A 14,216-nucleotide genomic window follows, 5' to 3' on the forward strand; every position below is an offset into this window, starting at 1 on the left:
TATTGGAGAATCTATTCTAACATTTACGGGAACGGGAGCACAAGCGCCGGTAGAGAAGAGAGATACAGCCTCTGGTTTGACACGGCTCAAGATTTTTCACCAGTACCAAAGGTCCCTGTTTTTCTTAATTTATATTACTATTTTTTGTGTTTTATGTTATTTTCTTAAAATAATAAATATTTATTTATTTTATAATTAAACAAGCGGTCCGACCCATCGAACCCCCGGTTGAACCCGTAAACCCATGAACCCATAGCTCGGCCGGTTCGATGTCCGGTCCGGTTCTGATAACACTGGAATATTGTAATTATGGAATTGTATTAAAATGGAATGGTGTAAATATGTATGTGTGGGGTCCATTATGTTGACTTTGATGAGTGTAATTTGTTTTGTTATGGGTAGAGTTAAAATCACTTTGAATCGCGATTCTAAATCACTCTTACATTTCAAACGGACCCTTAAACTCATAAAAAAAAAATTAGAAATAAGAATCTCATAAATATTGTTTTAAAAGATAGGGAAATGAAGTTTTATTCTATTAGTAAACTTAATATATGTCAATCTATATTGATGACTAACAAAAATAAGATGATCAATATCAATTTAAATAAATAGTTTCAAAATATTGTTATAATAATTAACTTGCTATGTGCCCAAAGAATAATTGACTGACTCTTATTTTTAACAAAAAATGTTAAGATAATACTTAAAATTATAATTAATAATTGAAATTTTTTATTGATTTTAATGAAAAAATTTATGTTTCAAAATGTATATAATTACAATAAGAAATGGTTTATGAATATATAAAAATAAATTGGTGCAACGCATGGGATAAAAAAATTAGTATATAGTAAAATGAACTGCACTTCACATTAAATAGGGTTGCATAAGATGCGGTTAAAATAGTCCATTTTTATTTATAAAATAATATTATATATGCACTCAAACCATAAATATTATTTATAAATGTAATTCTAAAATTATATTATAATTTTTACCAAAAAGCTGATATTATAAATGACATATTAATATCGATACATAAATAAGTATGAAAATAAATATATTAAATAAGTTCTATTAAAATTTTAATTGAGAAATATATGAATTATTAGAAGTCACCTCAGAAAATAAGAATTTTGAATCTAACGAAAAGAGAACTAATCCGCTTAACCGCGCAATGCACGGGACTTTTACATTTATAAAATTAAATTAATATTTTATGTAATATAAATTAGAAATATGAGCGGGAGTTTATATTTATAAATTGTAATTAATATTTTATTAACATAAATTAGAAGTATAATAAATTCATAGCTTGTAGCAAGTTTATTTCGTTGTTCGATGAGACAATTTGGATTTTTAAGAAATAGAGACTTGAGAAATTGTAAAATAATTTAATAAGGTTTATTTATATATTAATAAGGGACGTGAATTGGAGATCAATCATGAGCTGATGGATCGTTTTTGGAAGCTCCTCATCGCACGAATTGGAGGCTTTTGGAAGTTTCTTATCGCTTGAATAGGAGGCTCTGGTAAGAGTATTTTTTTCACTATGGTATAGCGAGAGATACTTTGAATTACTTAATGTATAGATATACATTCATATATAGGAACTAAAAAGATATCATAATGCAATAATTATACCTATTGTCATTCAAAACAATAAATTGTGTAATAGAACATGAAAATAAATATTACTATAATTCGTACTCGAAAATAATTAATTAACGACATATATAAATTATGATAAAATACACTTCCCTCCCTTAAGATTTTATTCAATGGCATTGAATCTCATTCTTGGCAAAAATTGATGCTCCACCCACTGGCCATCTTGAGTCAATGAGAAAACTCTTTTCTAGTCTCAACTTTTGAATGATTTTCAATTTCATCCTAATTCTTGTTGTTTGACCTTATTCTTGATATTACATGGTTCATCCACCTTGTTTTATTGTTTAAATTTTCATTTTTCAATTGATCTAATGATGTACAATATTTTTGAAGAATAATATATATTTCAAAAATTTTAAAAAGTAATTGTCCAATAATAGTTGATGCTTTCGATGATATCTTACTGCTACTTTAGATATCTTGATCTTGAGAGACGCCTATAACCATGCAATATTTTTGTTGATAGAAAACTTTTGTAATAAAGAAAAATTACTATAAATTTAAAGAGTTTGCTCAAAGTTGACGATAAGACTATTCATTGAGACCCTCGATGATCTAGATATAAGGCTATACAACCAACAAATGCTCATAACCCTTCGTAGTCCTATTCCAAGAGATGATTCCCAGCTATGTTTTCCTGTTGTATTGCCTAGGTGGCAGCCTGCGCCATCCCCTCATTTGCTCCTTGTTGTCATTTATTATTTAATTAATCTTTAAAACTTCTTTTGTTATTCTGGAAAAAAAAGTTATATATTAGCAAATTATATAGAAAACTTGTGGTTCCAAGAAGCCACCATCACTTTTGTGAAAGTTGCATGCAATACTCTGGCAATAATAACTTTAGGTGGTAGTATGACTACGAGAGACTCTACCCCTAAAAAATATTTTACTAGTCCTACTTTTTGATATCGATGCAAAGGGAAGGACTTCTCGGAGCTATACCTCACCCCAAATAATTAAAGGAATTAATAGTTGTCATAGAACCGGTCAAAGTACCCAAAGTTGTTTTTATATTGTTGATTTTCTTTATTTTTAAGATTATTTTTCATTTGAAAAAAAATTTCACGTCAATAAATTTAATAGAAACTCAAACATGATAACCAAAGTAAACCAACCGTGACAAGTTGAGAACAATATTGAATAAGAGAACGAAATAGGATAAAATTGAAAAATGGATTAAAGAATGAGGACAAGAAGAATTTCTTTAGTCAATGGGGTGGTGGAACGTCAATTTCTTATCAAAAATGAAGTAGAGTGTCATTTTTTTTGTCAAAAAGCGGGGTAAAGTGTCATTTAGCAATATCTCAAGAGATATCACAAGAGATGAGAATGTAATTTACCCTATAAATTATCACATAAACTTAAAAGAACATTAAAAAAAATTTACATGTGAAAATAAAAATTTTGAATAACACAATAAAAAAAAGTCTAAAACGTATATTCAAAAGGGGTTTTTACCCCATATAACCCATAGTTTACAAGTCTTGTCAAATCTATCATATGAATTTTTTCTTAGAAGATATATTTCATGGTTTACATTTTGCTCCAAATCTGTTATGCCATTATATTTCTGTCAACGTTTAACGATTTTGCCACTGTGACCCATTTTATCCGAGATAGATTTGAGAAAAAAATTAAAATTATGAGATAGTTTTAAGGAAATAATTAAAACCATGGGATATATTTGGAGCCTACTAACGTTTTATTAACGGATAAGATAATGTTGGGATAGATTTAGAGTAAAATGTAAACCATAAGATATATCTTGTAAAAAAAACATATGATCGATTTGACAAAACTTGTAAATAATGGGCTATATGGCGTAATTTCCCCTATTCAAAATGATATATGTATAATATAGCTTCAAACTATATTGATAGTTTAATAAATAGAATGCATATTAAATAAAATAACCAGTCACTTACGTATAGGATTTCCAAAAAATTTACACGACAATGATTTTACAAAATCAAGGTCACATAGTAGGAAACAAAATTGATATCGAAAGTAAGGACATAACAAATATTATTTTCGAAAAAGGAATTTACAGGTACAAGTTTGTATAGATGGACTTAGAAGGCATTTGATGGATTCTTGACAATTAAATTACTAATAATGCTCATTTTCATTAAGGTAGGAATTCACCCTCTTACCCCATGGTAATCTACATTACTATTCTAGTCGGAATATGAGATTGAAAATATGGATTGTGAGAGTATAAATATGGATTGTCATTGCCCAACCAATTATGGGAATCCTATATGCCGTAAGAATTTAAATAATCTTTCTTGAAAATTCACATAAATTCTCATGTACCAAACACCACCTTACTAAATTTTCATAATGTTAACGATTAAATAAATATTTAATGCACTTTAAATCAGTGTTATCAGAACCAGACCGAATGTCGAACCGATCGAGGTATAGGTTTACGAGTTCGATAGGTCGGACCGCACGTTTAATTAAAAATTATATAATACATATATTACTAATAAAATTATGATTAGTAATGATAACTGAAAATTATATAATAATTAAGAAGAAATAAATAAATAATAGAAAGAGAAAGTATCTTTATCCACTCATTTGTATTGCAAAACTTAACAAAATGCTTATAAAATCATGTAAAGGGTAAATTCAACACGAGAAATTGATAGTTTAATGGTCTAGAGGGTGTGCAACTTCACATAAAGGGAGCGAGAGGTCTTGTGTTCGACTTCCCTTACATCGCTTCAATTTTTCTCATTTAACACAATTGGAGGGAACTGATTGAACTGGCCAGTTTTAGGGATTTCGATTGAGAAATCAACTAGTTTTATGGGTTCATGGGTTTGAACGTGCATTTTGGTCTTTAAACAGAACTAGGCCGATGGAGGTGTCGGTTCCTGATCCAACCAGTTCAACCAGCTGGTCCAATCCGATTCTAATAACTAGGCTTTAAATAAGAGAATCACCACTAAACTATTTAAAATAAAGCTAATATATTAAGATTATTATTCGAAATTTTTGCTATTGTTGAAAACTCTAAAAATGTCAATAACTACTATTAAAGATAAGCATGTGCAATGCACGTGTTAGAACAATATTGGTAATAATAATAAGGGAAAAGTATAAAAATCCCAATTGTGATTTGAGTTTAAGATAAATTGTACCCCGTGATTTTTCTAGGGATAAATAACACCACGCAGTTCACTTTGTGAGACATAATGGACATTACCATTAATTTTTTTATCACTTTTGGTTCTCAAACTTTTCTTTTTTCAATATTACCCTCAAACTATTAACTTTTTTGCAAAATCATAAAATTTGAAAAAAAGGGTGAAGGGGCTTGGGCCGTTGGTCGGCGACCTCAATCCTACCGCCGAGGTTACCGATGCTCACAGAGGATGCCGAAAGCCTCAAGGTGGGATCGGGGTCGCCGATTGGTAGCCTTAGCCCCCGAATTGATCAGGATCTCGAGTTCAAGATCCTGGTCGATTCGGGGGCGGGGCTGCTAATATGTTGCTTCGACCCCACTTCCATGGTCGTCGACATCTTCTGTGGGTGCATGCGACATCGGTGGTGGAGTCGGAATCGCCAACCGATGGCCCTAACCCTAGCTCCTTCCTTTTTTTTTGAATTTTAGGATCAAATTAAAAAACTATTGAAAGTTGGATAATAATGACAAAATGAAAAGTTTGAAGACAAAAAAATTAATGATGAGTTCTATTATGTCTCACGAAATGAATTACGTGGTATTATTTATCCATTGAAAAACTACCGGTGTAATTTGTCATAAAGTTCAAACTGTAAGGTGATTCTTGTACCTTTCCCTTAGAATAATAATAATACAAATATGATGTATAAATAAATAAATAATTGAAAAATTACAGGTGTAATTTGTCATAAAGTTCAAACTGTAAGGTGGTTCTTGTACCTTTCCCTGAGAATAATAATAACACAAATATGATGTATAAATAAATAAATAAATTCAATCTCCCAAATCCAAATTAAAGACCCTACTATAACCTGCAACCTTGCCGCCTCTTTCTCCTCCCTTCCCGACCCCGTGCCGACTCCGGCGCCAGCTGCTCCTGCTCTCCCTTCCCCTGGCACTCAATGTGTGATGACCTGCTCCTCCCTCGACGCCTGCTGCTCCCTCCCCTGACGCTCAGTGCTGGGCCAAGCTGCTTCTCCGTCGGCGCCCGCTGTCGCGTTGAGCTGCTCCTCGCCCCCTACTCCAAAGCCAGCTGCTGATTTCTAATTCTACCTCCCCGGCCGTATCTCCATCCCTTCACGCCAGGCCTCTGCGCCGCAGACGGCACCTCGACTACCAGTGACTAGGTTTGTATGGGGTCCTGCAACTTGTTTCATTTTTGTCGTGTTCACATTTATATGAATTCGGCGATTCTCTTTTGCGGCTGCCCCTGTCTGATCGCACATGCTGATCCCGCTATGTAATGTAATGAAGTTAAGCAGTTCATAGTTTTGTAAAGAATAACGTTTTCAATGCCATGGAATAAACGAGCTGGAAAAAAAATGCGTTTTATCCAGAAATTAATTCAACGAATTGCGAAATATACAATCAAAGGTTCAATTTTAGTAGGGGTTGCAAACTGCTATTGGCGATTGTTCTATATGGATTAGCTGGAATTTCGGCTGCCTCGGTGGCCACCCCTTTTTGTGTTGCCGTCTTTCTTACTTTGTTATCTTATAGTTGAAATTTTGTTTGATAGGTTACTTTGTTACAGATTGAAGAATGATATCAGCAATCTCATGGGTCCCGAGAGGGGCTCCAAAGACTGTCCCGGAGGTGGCTGAGCCACCTTTGCAGGAAAGCATCGAGGAAATGTTGAGAAGTCGCGCAATGGAGAAAAAGTAAATTTAGACACTATTGTATACAGCTTGTTATGTTCATATCAATTAGTTTTTGGATAATTGTTATATTTGAAGGTCATATATTTGATTGCAGACTGAAGTGATTTACTTGATTTTAAACCGATTCTTGTAGTTTTATTTTCATTCTTAAATTTGGATGGAAATGCTAATGGATCGACTAAACTGATATGTTCGGTGATGTCATAAAATGTTATTGAAGTTTGTTAAATATTTTATTTGAGCGATATATGTTAACTCGATGGGTTACTTTGGGTGGAATCTGCTTGAATAATGAAAGCTTTTTGTGGGTATTGTCAAATTCTGTGCAGTGGACATTGTTCATCGCCAAACAAGTGATAGTGCAGAATTATATGTATGTTTGCTAAGATAAGATATGGTTTAATTTCATGTGGTGGAGATGATGGCAGCGACGATGAAAATATGGATGTTGATGCGTCAGGGAAGGATGACGAAGTTGCAAATGCATTATCTGCAGCAGATGCACTTGTCAAGCAATCGAAATGGCAAAATCAGCTGCCCCTCTTGAGGACTTAGCCGATGGTCTGAAGGAGCTCAACATGGATGGTTATGATGAAGAGGATGAAGGTTTGTCTATTTGCTGAGATCTTCAACAAAAAATTAATCCTTTCTATCTTTCTACTTAAGTCTAGATTAACCAGTACCAGGCTCGGTTGATTATGCTGATGCTCTAGGGAAATTAAGCTGCTGAGTGCATTTTAAGGGCTTTTATATTTGTAAAAATTTGACAAATTATGATTTATGCTCTTAGACTTTTTTTTTCATCAGATTAAATTGGATCCTGTGCAGCGATAGAGCTGTTTGGCACTGGCGTTGGCAACCTCTACTACCCTAGTAATGATATGGACCCATACCTAAAGGATAAAGATGTAAGCGCTTTTCTTATTTTGTAATCTACTTTTGGGTTTCCTTTTGCTGTCTTGAATCTCCCTCTCTCTATGTATATGTATGTGGATATATATGACACTCCTTATTCCTGTAGGATGATGACTCTGAAGAGCTCGAGGACAGGGAAATTAACCCAGCTGATTCTGTTATAGTTTGTGCACGGACTGATGAAGAATACAATCACCTTGAGGTATGTATTATGGTGCAGGAGCGTACACTAAGTCTACAATTTTGTGATATTTATATTCATTATGATTCTTATCATATTTATATTCCAATAAGGCTTGGGCCTTTTAGGTTTAGACTTTTAAGTTATCAGGCAATTGGGGTTAGGGTTATCCAGATTTTGAACCCTAGTATTAATGGTCTTGACACTAGTTTCTAGGAGTCTTTTATCATTTCTTACCCTAGAGGCCTCAAGCCGGGTTCTATTCTCATGCTCCTACTTCAATTTCGCGTCTCTTGGTCAGCTTTTGCATGTCTGTTTTGTTTTTACTGCTCTGACAAATAATGATAGTGCTTATATTTGAATGCATTGTGCTAAGCAGGTTCATGTTTTCCAAGAAGATGTCGGTGATGGAGATACAAATTTGTATGTACACCATGAAATTGTTCTTTCGGGTTTTCCACTCTGCACAGAATGGCTTGATTGTCCTCTTAAAGGTGGAGAGAAAGGTTAGGACACTTGACAAGCAGAACTCTGCTCATGCTGGATTCTAGTAAAGCTGTGGTGGTTAACTAATACTTTTGCTTCTCAAAGTTTGGATGTAAATTGACTTTCTTTGTGATGTTTTATAATTTTTCTTAATATGTTGACTTTTATTGCGATTGGCTCAATGGACCCTGCTATTGAGATTTGGGATCTTGATGTTGTATGTACTCTGTGGAGCTTCACTCCTTAAAAACTTGTACTGTATAGCGAGCTGATAGAGAATTCAACTGTTTTTTCCTTACTTTTTGCAGATTGATGCAGTGGAACCATGCCTTGTATTAGGTGGCCAGGAAGAGATGAAAAAGAAAAAGAAGAAAGGGAAGAAGGTACATTGCTTTCACCCATTTTCTAAAGCTTGAGGTCCCCAGAGAAATGGACTTCTGGATGCTTCTATGCTCTATATATATTTTCCTATTGTTTTGTTGTTCTTCTGCTTTCTGTAATTCTCCCTTGACTCATTTTCAGGCATCCATTAAGTACAAGGAGGGTAGTCATACAGATTCAGTGCTTTGTCTTGCCTGGAACAAGGAGTTCAGGTTATTGCTGGGGATATCCCTGTCTTTTGCAAGTTTTGCCGGGACTTGACCTCTTAAATATTAATTGATAATTACTAAACACAGGAATATACTTGCGAGTGGAAGTGGCGATAGGCAAGTCAAAATCTGGGATGTCGCCACTGGGAAGTGTGATATTACCATGGAGCACCATACAGATAAGGTGCCATTGACCTTGCTTCCTTTTTAAATTTGCTTATCCTTCAAAAGAGGAAAAATTAAAATGGGGGGGGGGGGGGGGGGGGGGGGGGGGGGGGGGGGAATTTACCCCAAATGGCCCATGGTTTACCCGTTTTGTCAAATCTATCGTAGGTTTTTTTTTGTCAGATATATTCCATGGTTTACTTTTTACATCAAATCTATCCCGGTGTTATTTTTTCCGTCGACATCTAACGGCCATGTTGACGTGGTGCCCATGTGGCAAGTGTGGCCCACTATCCCTCCATATGCCACGTCAGCATGGTCGTTAGATGTCGACGGAAAAGATAACGTCGGGATAGATTTGATAAACCATGGAATATATCTGATTAAAAAAAAAATATGATAGATTTGACAAAACGAGTAAACCATAGGCCATTTGGGGTAAAAACCAAAAAAAAAAAAAGGATATAGGAAAGAAAGAGAAAGGGGAGAGGGCTTCCTGATCCACATCTGTTATATGTGTCTTAGTTCAAGTTTCAGGTAAAGTGCAGTGAGAGAACATGATGTACCAATCTTCTACTCATTGATGGTTGCTATATTGTGAAAGCTAAATTGGAGTCAGCATAGCAAGGTTTTATTCAGTTATATATTGTGATTTTGGCAGGAATATGACATGATATGAGACGGTGAAGCTGGAGTTGTCCTTCAAAGTTAAGGGGCTGTATGTTGGACTTTTCTCCATTAAGGTTCCTTGTTCCCAGAAAAACTAAACTGTTATGAAATTCTTTTGGGAAAATAGTTGTGTTAAGCCAGGTAAGGTTAACATAATAATGATCACATTTTTGTACTTAGTTTTTCAAAGATTGGGAAACCTTTGAAACAACCAGAAATACTTTTCTGATGCTTTCAAGATCTCGTTTTAAATTATCTTTAGAAAACCATCTTTAGGAACAGTTCTCCAAACAAGGGTTTCATTTTCTTGTGAATACTTCAGAATATTGTATTTAACAAAAACATGTATGGTTATGGAAGTAATTCCTATACTGAAATTTGAACTTTGAAGGGTTAAGTTTGTGAATTATCTGGCTACAACTATATAGTAAATAAGTATAAAGCATATTTGGAAATTGTTCAAGTAATTTTTCTTTCTCTTGTGCAAAATAATTTAGTTGGAAATTTTCCTTCGTCACCCACCAACATTTCTTCCATGGAAGCTCTTGATTTGGCCATTAACCAATTGGCGGGTTCCTTGCCGTTGGACTTGGACATCGCTCTTCCAAATCTCCAATGTATAACTGGTTCACTAGATCTATCCCCAAATCGATATCCAACATGTCCCAACTAATTATTTTCAAATTACATCCAATAGTTTCACGGGGGATGTTCCGTCTTTCCAAAAGATGAGTAACCTCCTCTTTTTTCGGTATTAGTGGAAAATATATGGGAAGGGGGCTAGCCAATGACCTCGACTTCCTCTGCTCCTTGACAAATGCCACAAATCTCAATTATCTTGGTATAGGTAATAATAATTTTGGAGGGGAAGTGCCCAAATGCATCGGCAATCTGTCCATCATTCTTGACATGTTCGTGTTGGAAGGAAATGCTTTATCCAGAACCATGCCTAGTCGTATCGGGAATCTCATAAATCTGGAGGTGTTGTCAGTGTTGCACAACAATTTTTCAGGTAGCAGACCTTCCGAAATTGGAAATCTCAAAAAAGTGAAGGAATTGTATCTCGCATACAATATGTTCACCGGAGAGGTCCTGCACACCCTCGGGAGTTTGTCAATGTTGGCTCACCAGTCCACGAGCAAAAACAATCTTCTAGGCACCATACCTTCCTCTTTGGGCAAGTTGGAATGAGTGCAGAGAGAGGTTATACCGAGGCAATTAGGTCTTCTCTACAGGGTGAATATTGCTGCAGATGTTGCTTGTGCTTTTAGATTATCTCCATCATCAATGCGAAACACCCATAGTGCACTGCGATCTTAAGCCAAGCAGTGTCCTCATTGATAGTGAAATGACTGGGCATGTAGGTGATTTTGGGTTGGTCAGGTTCATGCCAGGAGCTGCTAGGGAGCTGATTTCTGTGCTGACAAGTTCTATTGGAGTAAAAGAATCTCCTGGTTATATTGCACCCGGTAATTATCCAAACTCTTCCTAACCATGTTCCTTTACATTTCCTTGTATATCTTTTTCTGTTCGTTGAGCAGAACATGAATTGCAGAGGGATGAAATATGCCCAAGAAATGATTATTGTTCATGAAAGTCAAAGCATATAGATGTCATAAGGTCTTGATCATATACGTAATTAGTAGATGAATTCTTATCGGTGCAAAGTACGGAGCGGAGGCTGAGGTGTCAACTCATGGAGATGTTCACAGGGAAGAGGCCCGCCGATGACATGTTCAGTGATGGGCTGAACCTTCATCTCTTTGCCAAGGCAGCCTTTCCGGAGTGAGTTCTGCAGATAATTGACTCTGTCTTGCTCCGGGAGAGTCACGACGAGGATGATGGCCGCAACATCAGGAGAACTCGAAGGAGCCACGACAGGTTCCTTAAGATTCAAGAGTGTCTGGTCTTGATAATGGAAATAGGATTGGTCTGTTCTTCCGAAGTTCCAAGTGGCAGGATGAGCACGAGAGACGTTGTAGCTGCTATGTAGGCAATTAGGAAGAAGCTTACCAGAAGCTGAGGATATTGAAGACAGTAAAAGATACAGTCTATGTTTACATCTAAATGAGTGTACTTTCACTTTGTTTTAAGAATGTATTTGGTAAGTTGTAATGTTGTGGTTCGACTCTAATTCTACTATTACATATGCTTGCTTTTTCTCATGAGTTGAATGTTGTGATGTTGTTTGATTTCTCATCGTAGATTTCTGATTTTTCTTTTACAAAACAAACTAAACGTTTATAAGGAGGGTGTTGAGGTATTTGAAGGGTACTCTTTCATATGAGATTAAGTTTTGTAAAGTCAAGGAGTTCAAGTTGTTGGGATATTTTGACAGTGATTGGGCTGAATCAGTGGATGATATGAGAAGAACTTTTGGCTATTGCTTCACATTTGGATCAGGGTGCTTTTCGTGGTGTTCAAAGAAGCAAGAGTTAGTGGCTCAATCAATTACAGAAACTAAATTCATTGCAGCAACTATAGCCGTGAATCAAGCAATATGGCTGAAGAAAGTGATGAATGATCTGCATCTGCAGCAAGAGAACAACATAGAGGTGTTTGTGGACAACCAAGTTACTCTGGCCATTTCACAAAATCCAGTCTTTCACGGTAGAACAAAGCATTTCAAAGTTAAGTATTCCTTCTTGAAGGAAGTGCATAGATTAGGTGAAGTGAAGCTGGTATATTGCAATTTAGACAACCAACTTGCAGATATATTCACTAAGTCATTTCATGTTGGTCGGCTTGAAGCTCTTAGAGAAAAGTTAGGTGTGTGTGCGGCTCATACTTTAGAAGGCGAATGTTAGTGAATTTTGAGCTGTTACTGTTACTGAGGTCTTAATGCTTTTTTCTGTTCAGTTTACTGAGGTCCTAGTCTTTAGGGGCAACTAGCTGTTGTGCTATATTTTAGGAAGTCAGTTGCTTTACTTTCTAGTCAAGTAGGTTGTTAGTAACGGGCCATTGTGCTCAAGAATTCAGTTAGAAGTCACTTTTATTTATTTTGCATTTTGATGATTAATGAACAGATCCATTCCACTCCAATTCTTGGTCTGTTCTCTCAAATCTTAAACATGAGCGAGTGAAGTTTGCAAAAATACAGTGAGTTTGCTACGATACTGTTGAAATAGTAAAAAGAATAACATGAACAATGTCTTCAAGGAAACACGCAGGCTTAAACTTCTCTTCCCCTTCTGCCACATATTTTTGCACTTCTTCGAGGGACAATTCTTTTTGACGCAGCGTACACGCGAGTAATCAGTCACAGATCAATTGATTCGCGCACGAATACCGGAACTACGACCTTCTATCACCTGTTGATTTCGCAGAATATAAGAGAATAGACATCAAACTCGAATCAAATCCGAGATTGGGCAAAGAGCACCAAAGCTCCAATTTTTATTAACTTATCAAAAGACAACTCCTTTAGCCCTAGGGCTTACATCGCTTAAATAGGAAGAAACGAAATTGCAACAAGGGAAATAAACTATTTTAGGACAAAGGAAATAAGTTATTTTAGAGAATTACAACGAAAGAAATAAACTTGTTCCTAAAATATGCAAAAACGCCCAAATAACATAAAATTGCATGTTTGAGGCCCTAAAATTTCTCGTTTGGTTCAAGATATTGTTTCCCTCGAGACAAGGTCGTCAAAACCTGTTATTCTCGAGATACCGATTTGCCATGTCTTCTGCCGCATCATTCTCCCCTAGGTGGAGAATTCACCTCAGGAGTCCAGAGATAAAATTATCCACACAAACATACACATCTTCTATACTTGACCGGAAACCAATGTCAGTCCATGCTCTAGAACGGATGATTAGAAAAAATCCTGATTCAAAATACTCTGCCGCAGTGATTGGTTCGATAGAGACATCTGACATCCCTGTCCTCATCTGTTGATTCGAGGCACGGTACTTCTCAATTTCCTGCTTTACTCTCGCCTCCCTCCTATCTTTTCTTCGCGAGTCCATCCTCTTGTCGATGGTCTCCCAAACCGTATCAGCCTCCTTGTCGTCCTCATAATACTCAGCAGAAGCAAAGAGACCCATATCATTCCCCTCAAATTCATCGAATTTTCGGTTCTCGTCACAACCCTTGTCATCTCCCTCATCATCCTCCTCCTCCTCATCGAACTCAGGCTCTCCATCGCCTCCTGCTACAAAAATGCGTCATCAGACGAATTCTCTTCGGAAAACAAAGTTGCGTCCCTTACAGAATATGAATCACACTCAACATCTTCCAAGTCTGCAGTCGGATTCGGGATTCGGCCGTGCCTTGGGTCGACCTCCTGTCGGGCCTCCATCAGCGCCCCCATCCTCTCGGTTAGGCGATCCAAAACCAAGTCCAACCTACGCACCAGCCGGATATCAATAATCTGCTCGATCCTCCGATACAGTTCGTCCTCCTCCGCAACGCGATGTTGATTAGTCATTCTTCGAGGCGGCGTCGCTGATCCAAGAGCGAACGTGGCTCTGATACCAACTGACGCAGCGTACATGAGAGTAACCAGTCAAAGACCCGTTGATTCGCGTACAAATACCGGAACTATGACCTTCTATCATCTGTTGATTCCGCAAAATACCAGAGAATAAACATCAAACTCGAATCAAATCCGAGATTGGGCAAAGAGCACGAAAGCTCCAATTTTTATTAACTGATCAAAAGACAACTCCTTTAGC

General features: G+C 36.4%; 1 protein-coding gene and 1 pseudogene across 2 annotated transcripts; both read left to right on the plus strand.

Moving 5' to 3' along the window:
• The first annotated feature begins 5,641 nt into the window (after positions 1-5,641).
• Positions 5,642-11,702, plus strand: LOC116201167 (annotated as a pseudogene).
• On the plus strand, positions 10,640-11,734 carry LOC116201166 (putative receptor-like protein kinase At3g47110). 2 transcript variants are annotated; one of them, XM_031532296.1, is made up of 3 exons: positions 10,640-10,773; positions 10,902-11,006; positions 11,181-11,734. In XM_031532296.1, the coding sequence occupies exons 1-3, from the start codon at positions 10,725-10,727 to the stop codon at positions 11,324-11,326; spliced, it is 300 nt and encodes a 99-aa protein (XP_031388156.1). In that variant the 5' UTR covers positions 10,640-10,724; the 3' UTR covers positions 11,327-11,734. The 2 variants fall into 2 exon arrangements, with proteins under 2 accessions (XP_031388156.1, XP_031388157.1); XM_031532297.1 differs by having other exon boundaries at positions 11,184-11,734.
• The last annotated feature ends 2,482 nt before the right edge of the window (positions 11,735-14,216 follow it).

Source organism: Punica granatum, chromosome 3 (assembly GCF_007655135.1).
Source record: "Punica granatum isolate Tunisia-2019 chromosome 3, ASM765513v2, whole genome shotgun sequence".
Taxonomy (NCBI): Eukaryota; Viridiplantae; Streptophyta; class Magnoliopsida; order Myrtales; family Lythraceae; genus Punica; species Punica granatum.

Coding starts and splice junctions, on each gene's coding strand:
- LOC116201166 (XM_031532296.1), top strand. CDS start 10,725: ATGAGTGCAGAGAGAGGTTATACCGAGGCAATTAGGTCTTCTCTACAG. Junction 10,774..10,901: donor AATTAGGTCTTCTCTACAGG/GTGAATATTGCT, acceptor CTGGGCATGTAG/GTGATTTTGGGTTGGTCAGG. Junction 11,007..11,180: donor TCCTGGTTATATTGCACCCG/GTAATTATCCAA, acceptor ATACGTAATTAG/TAGATGAATTCTTATCGGTG.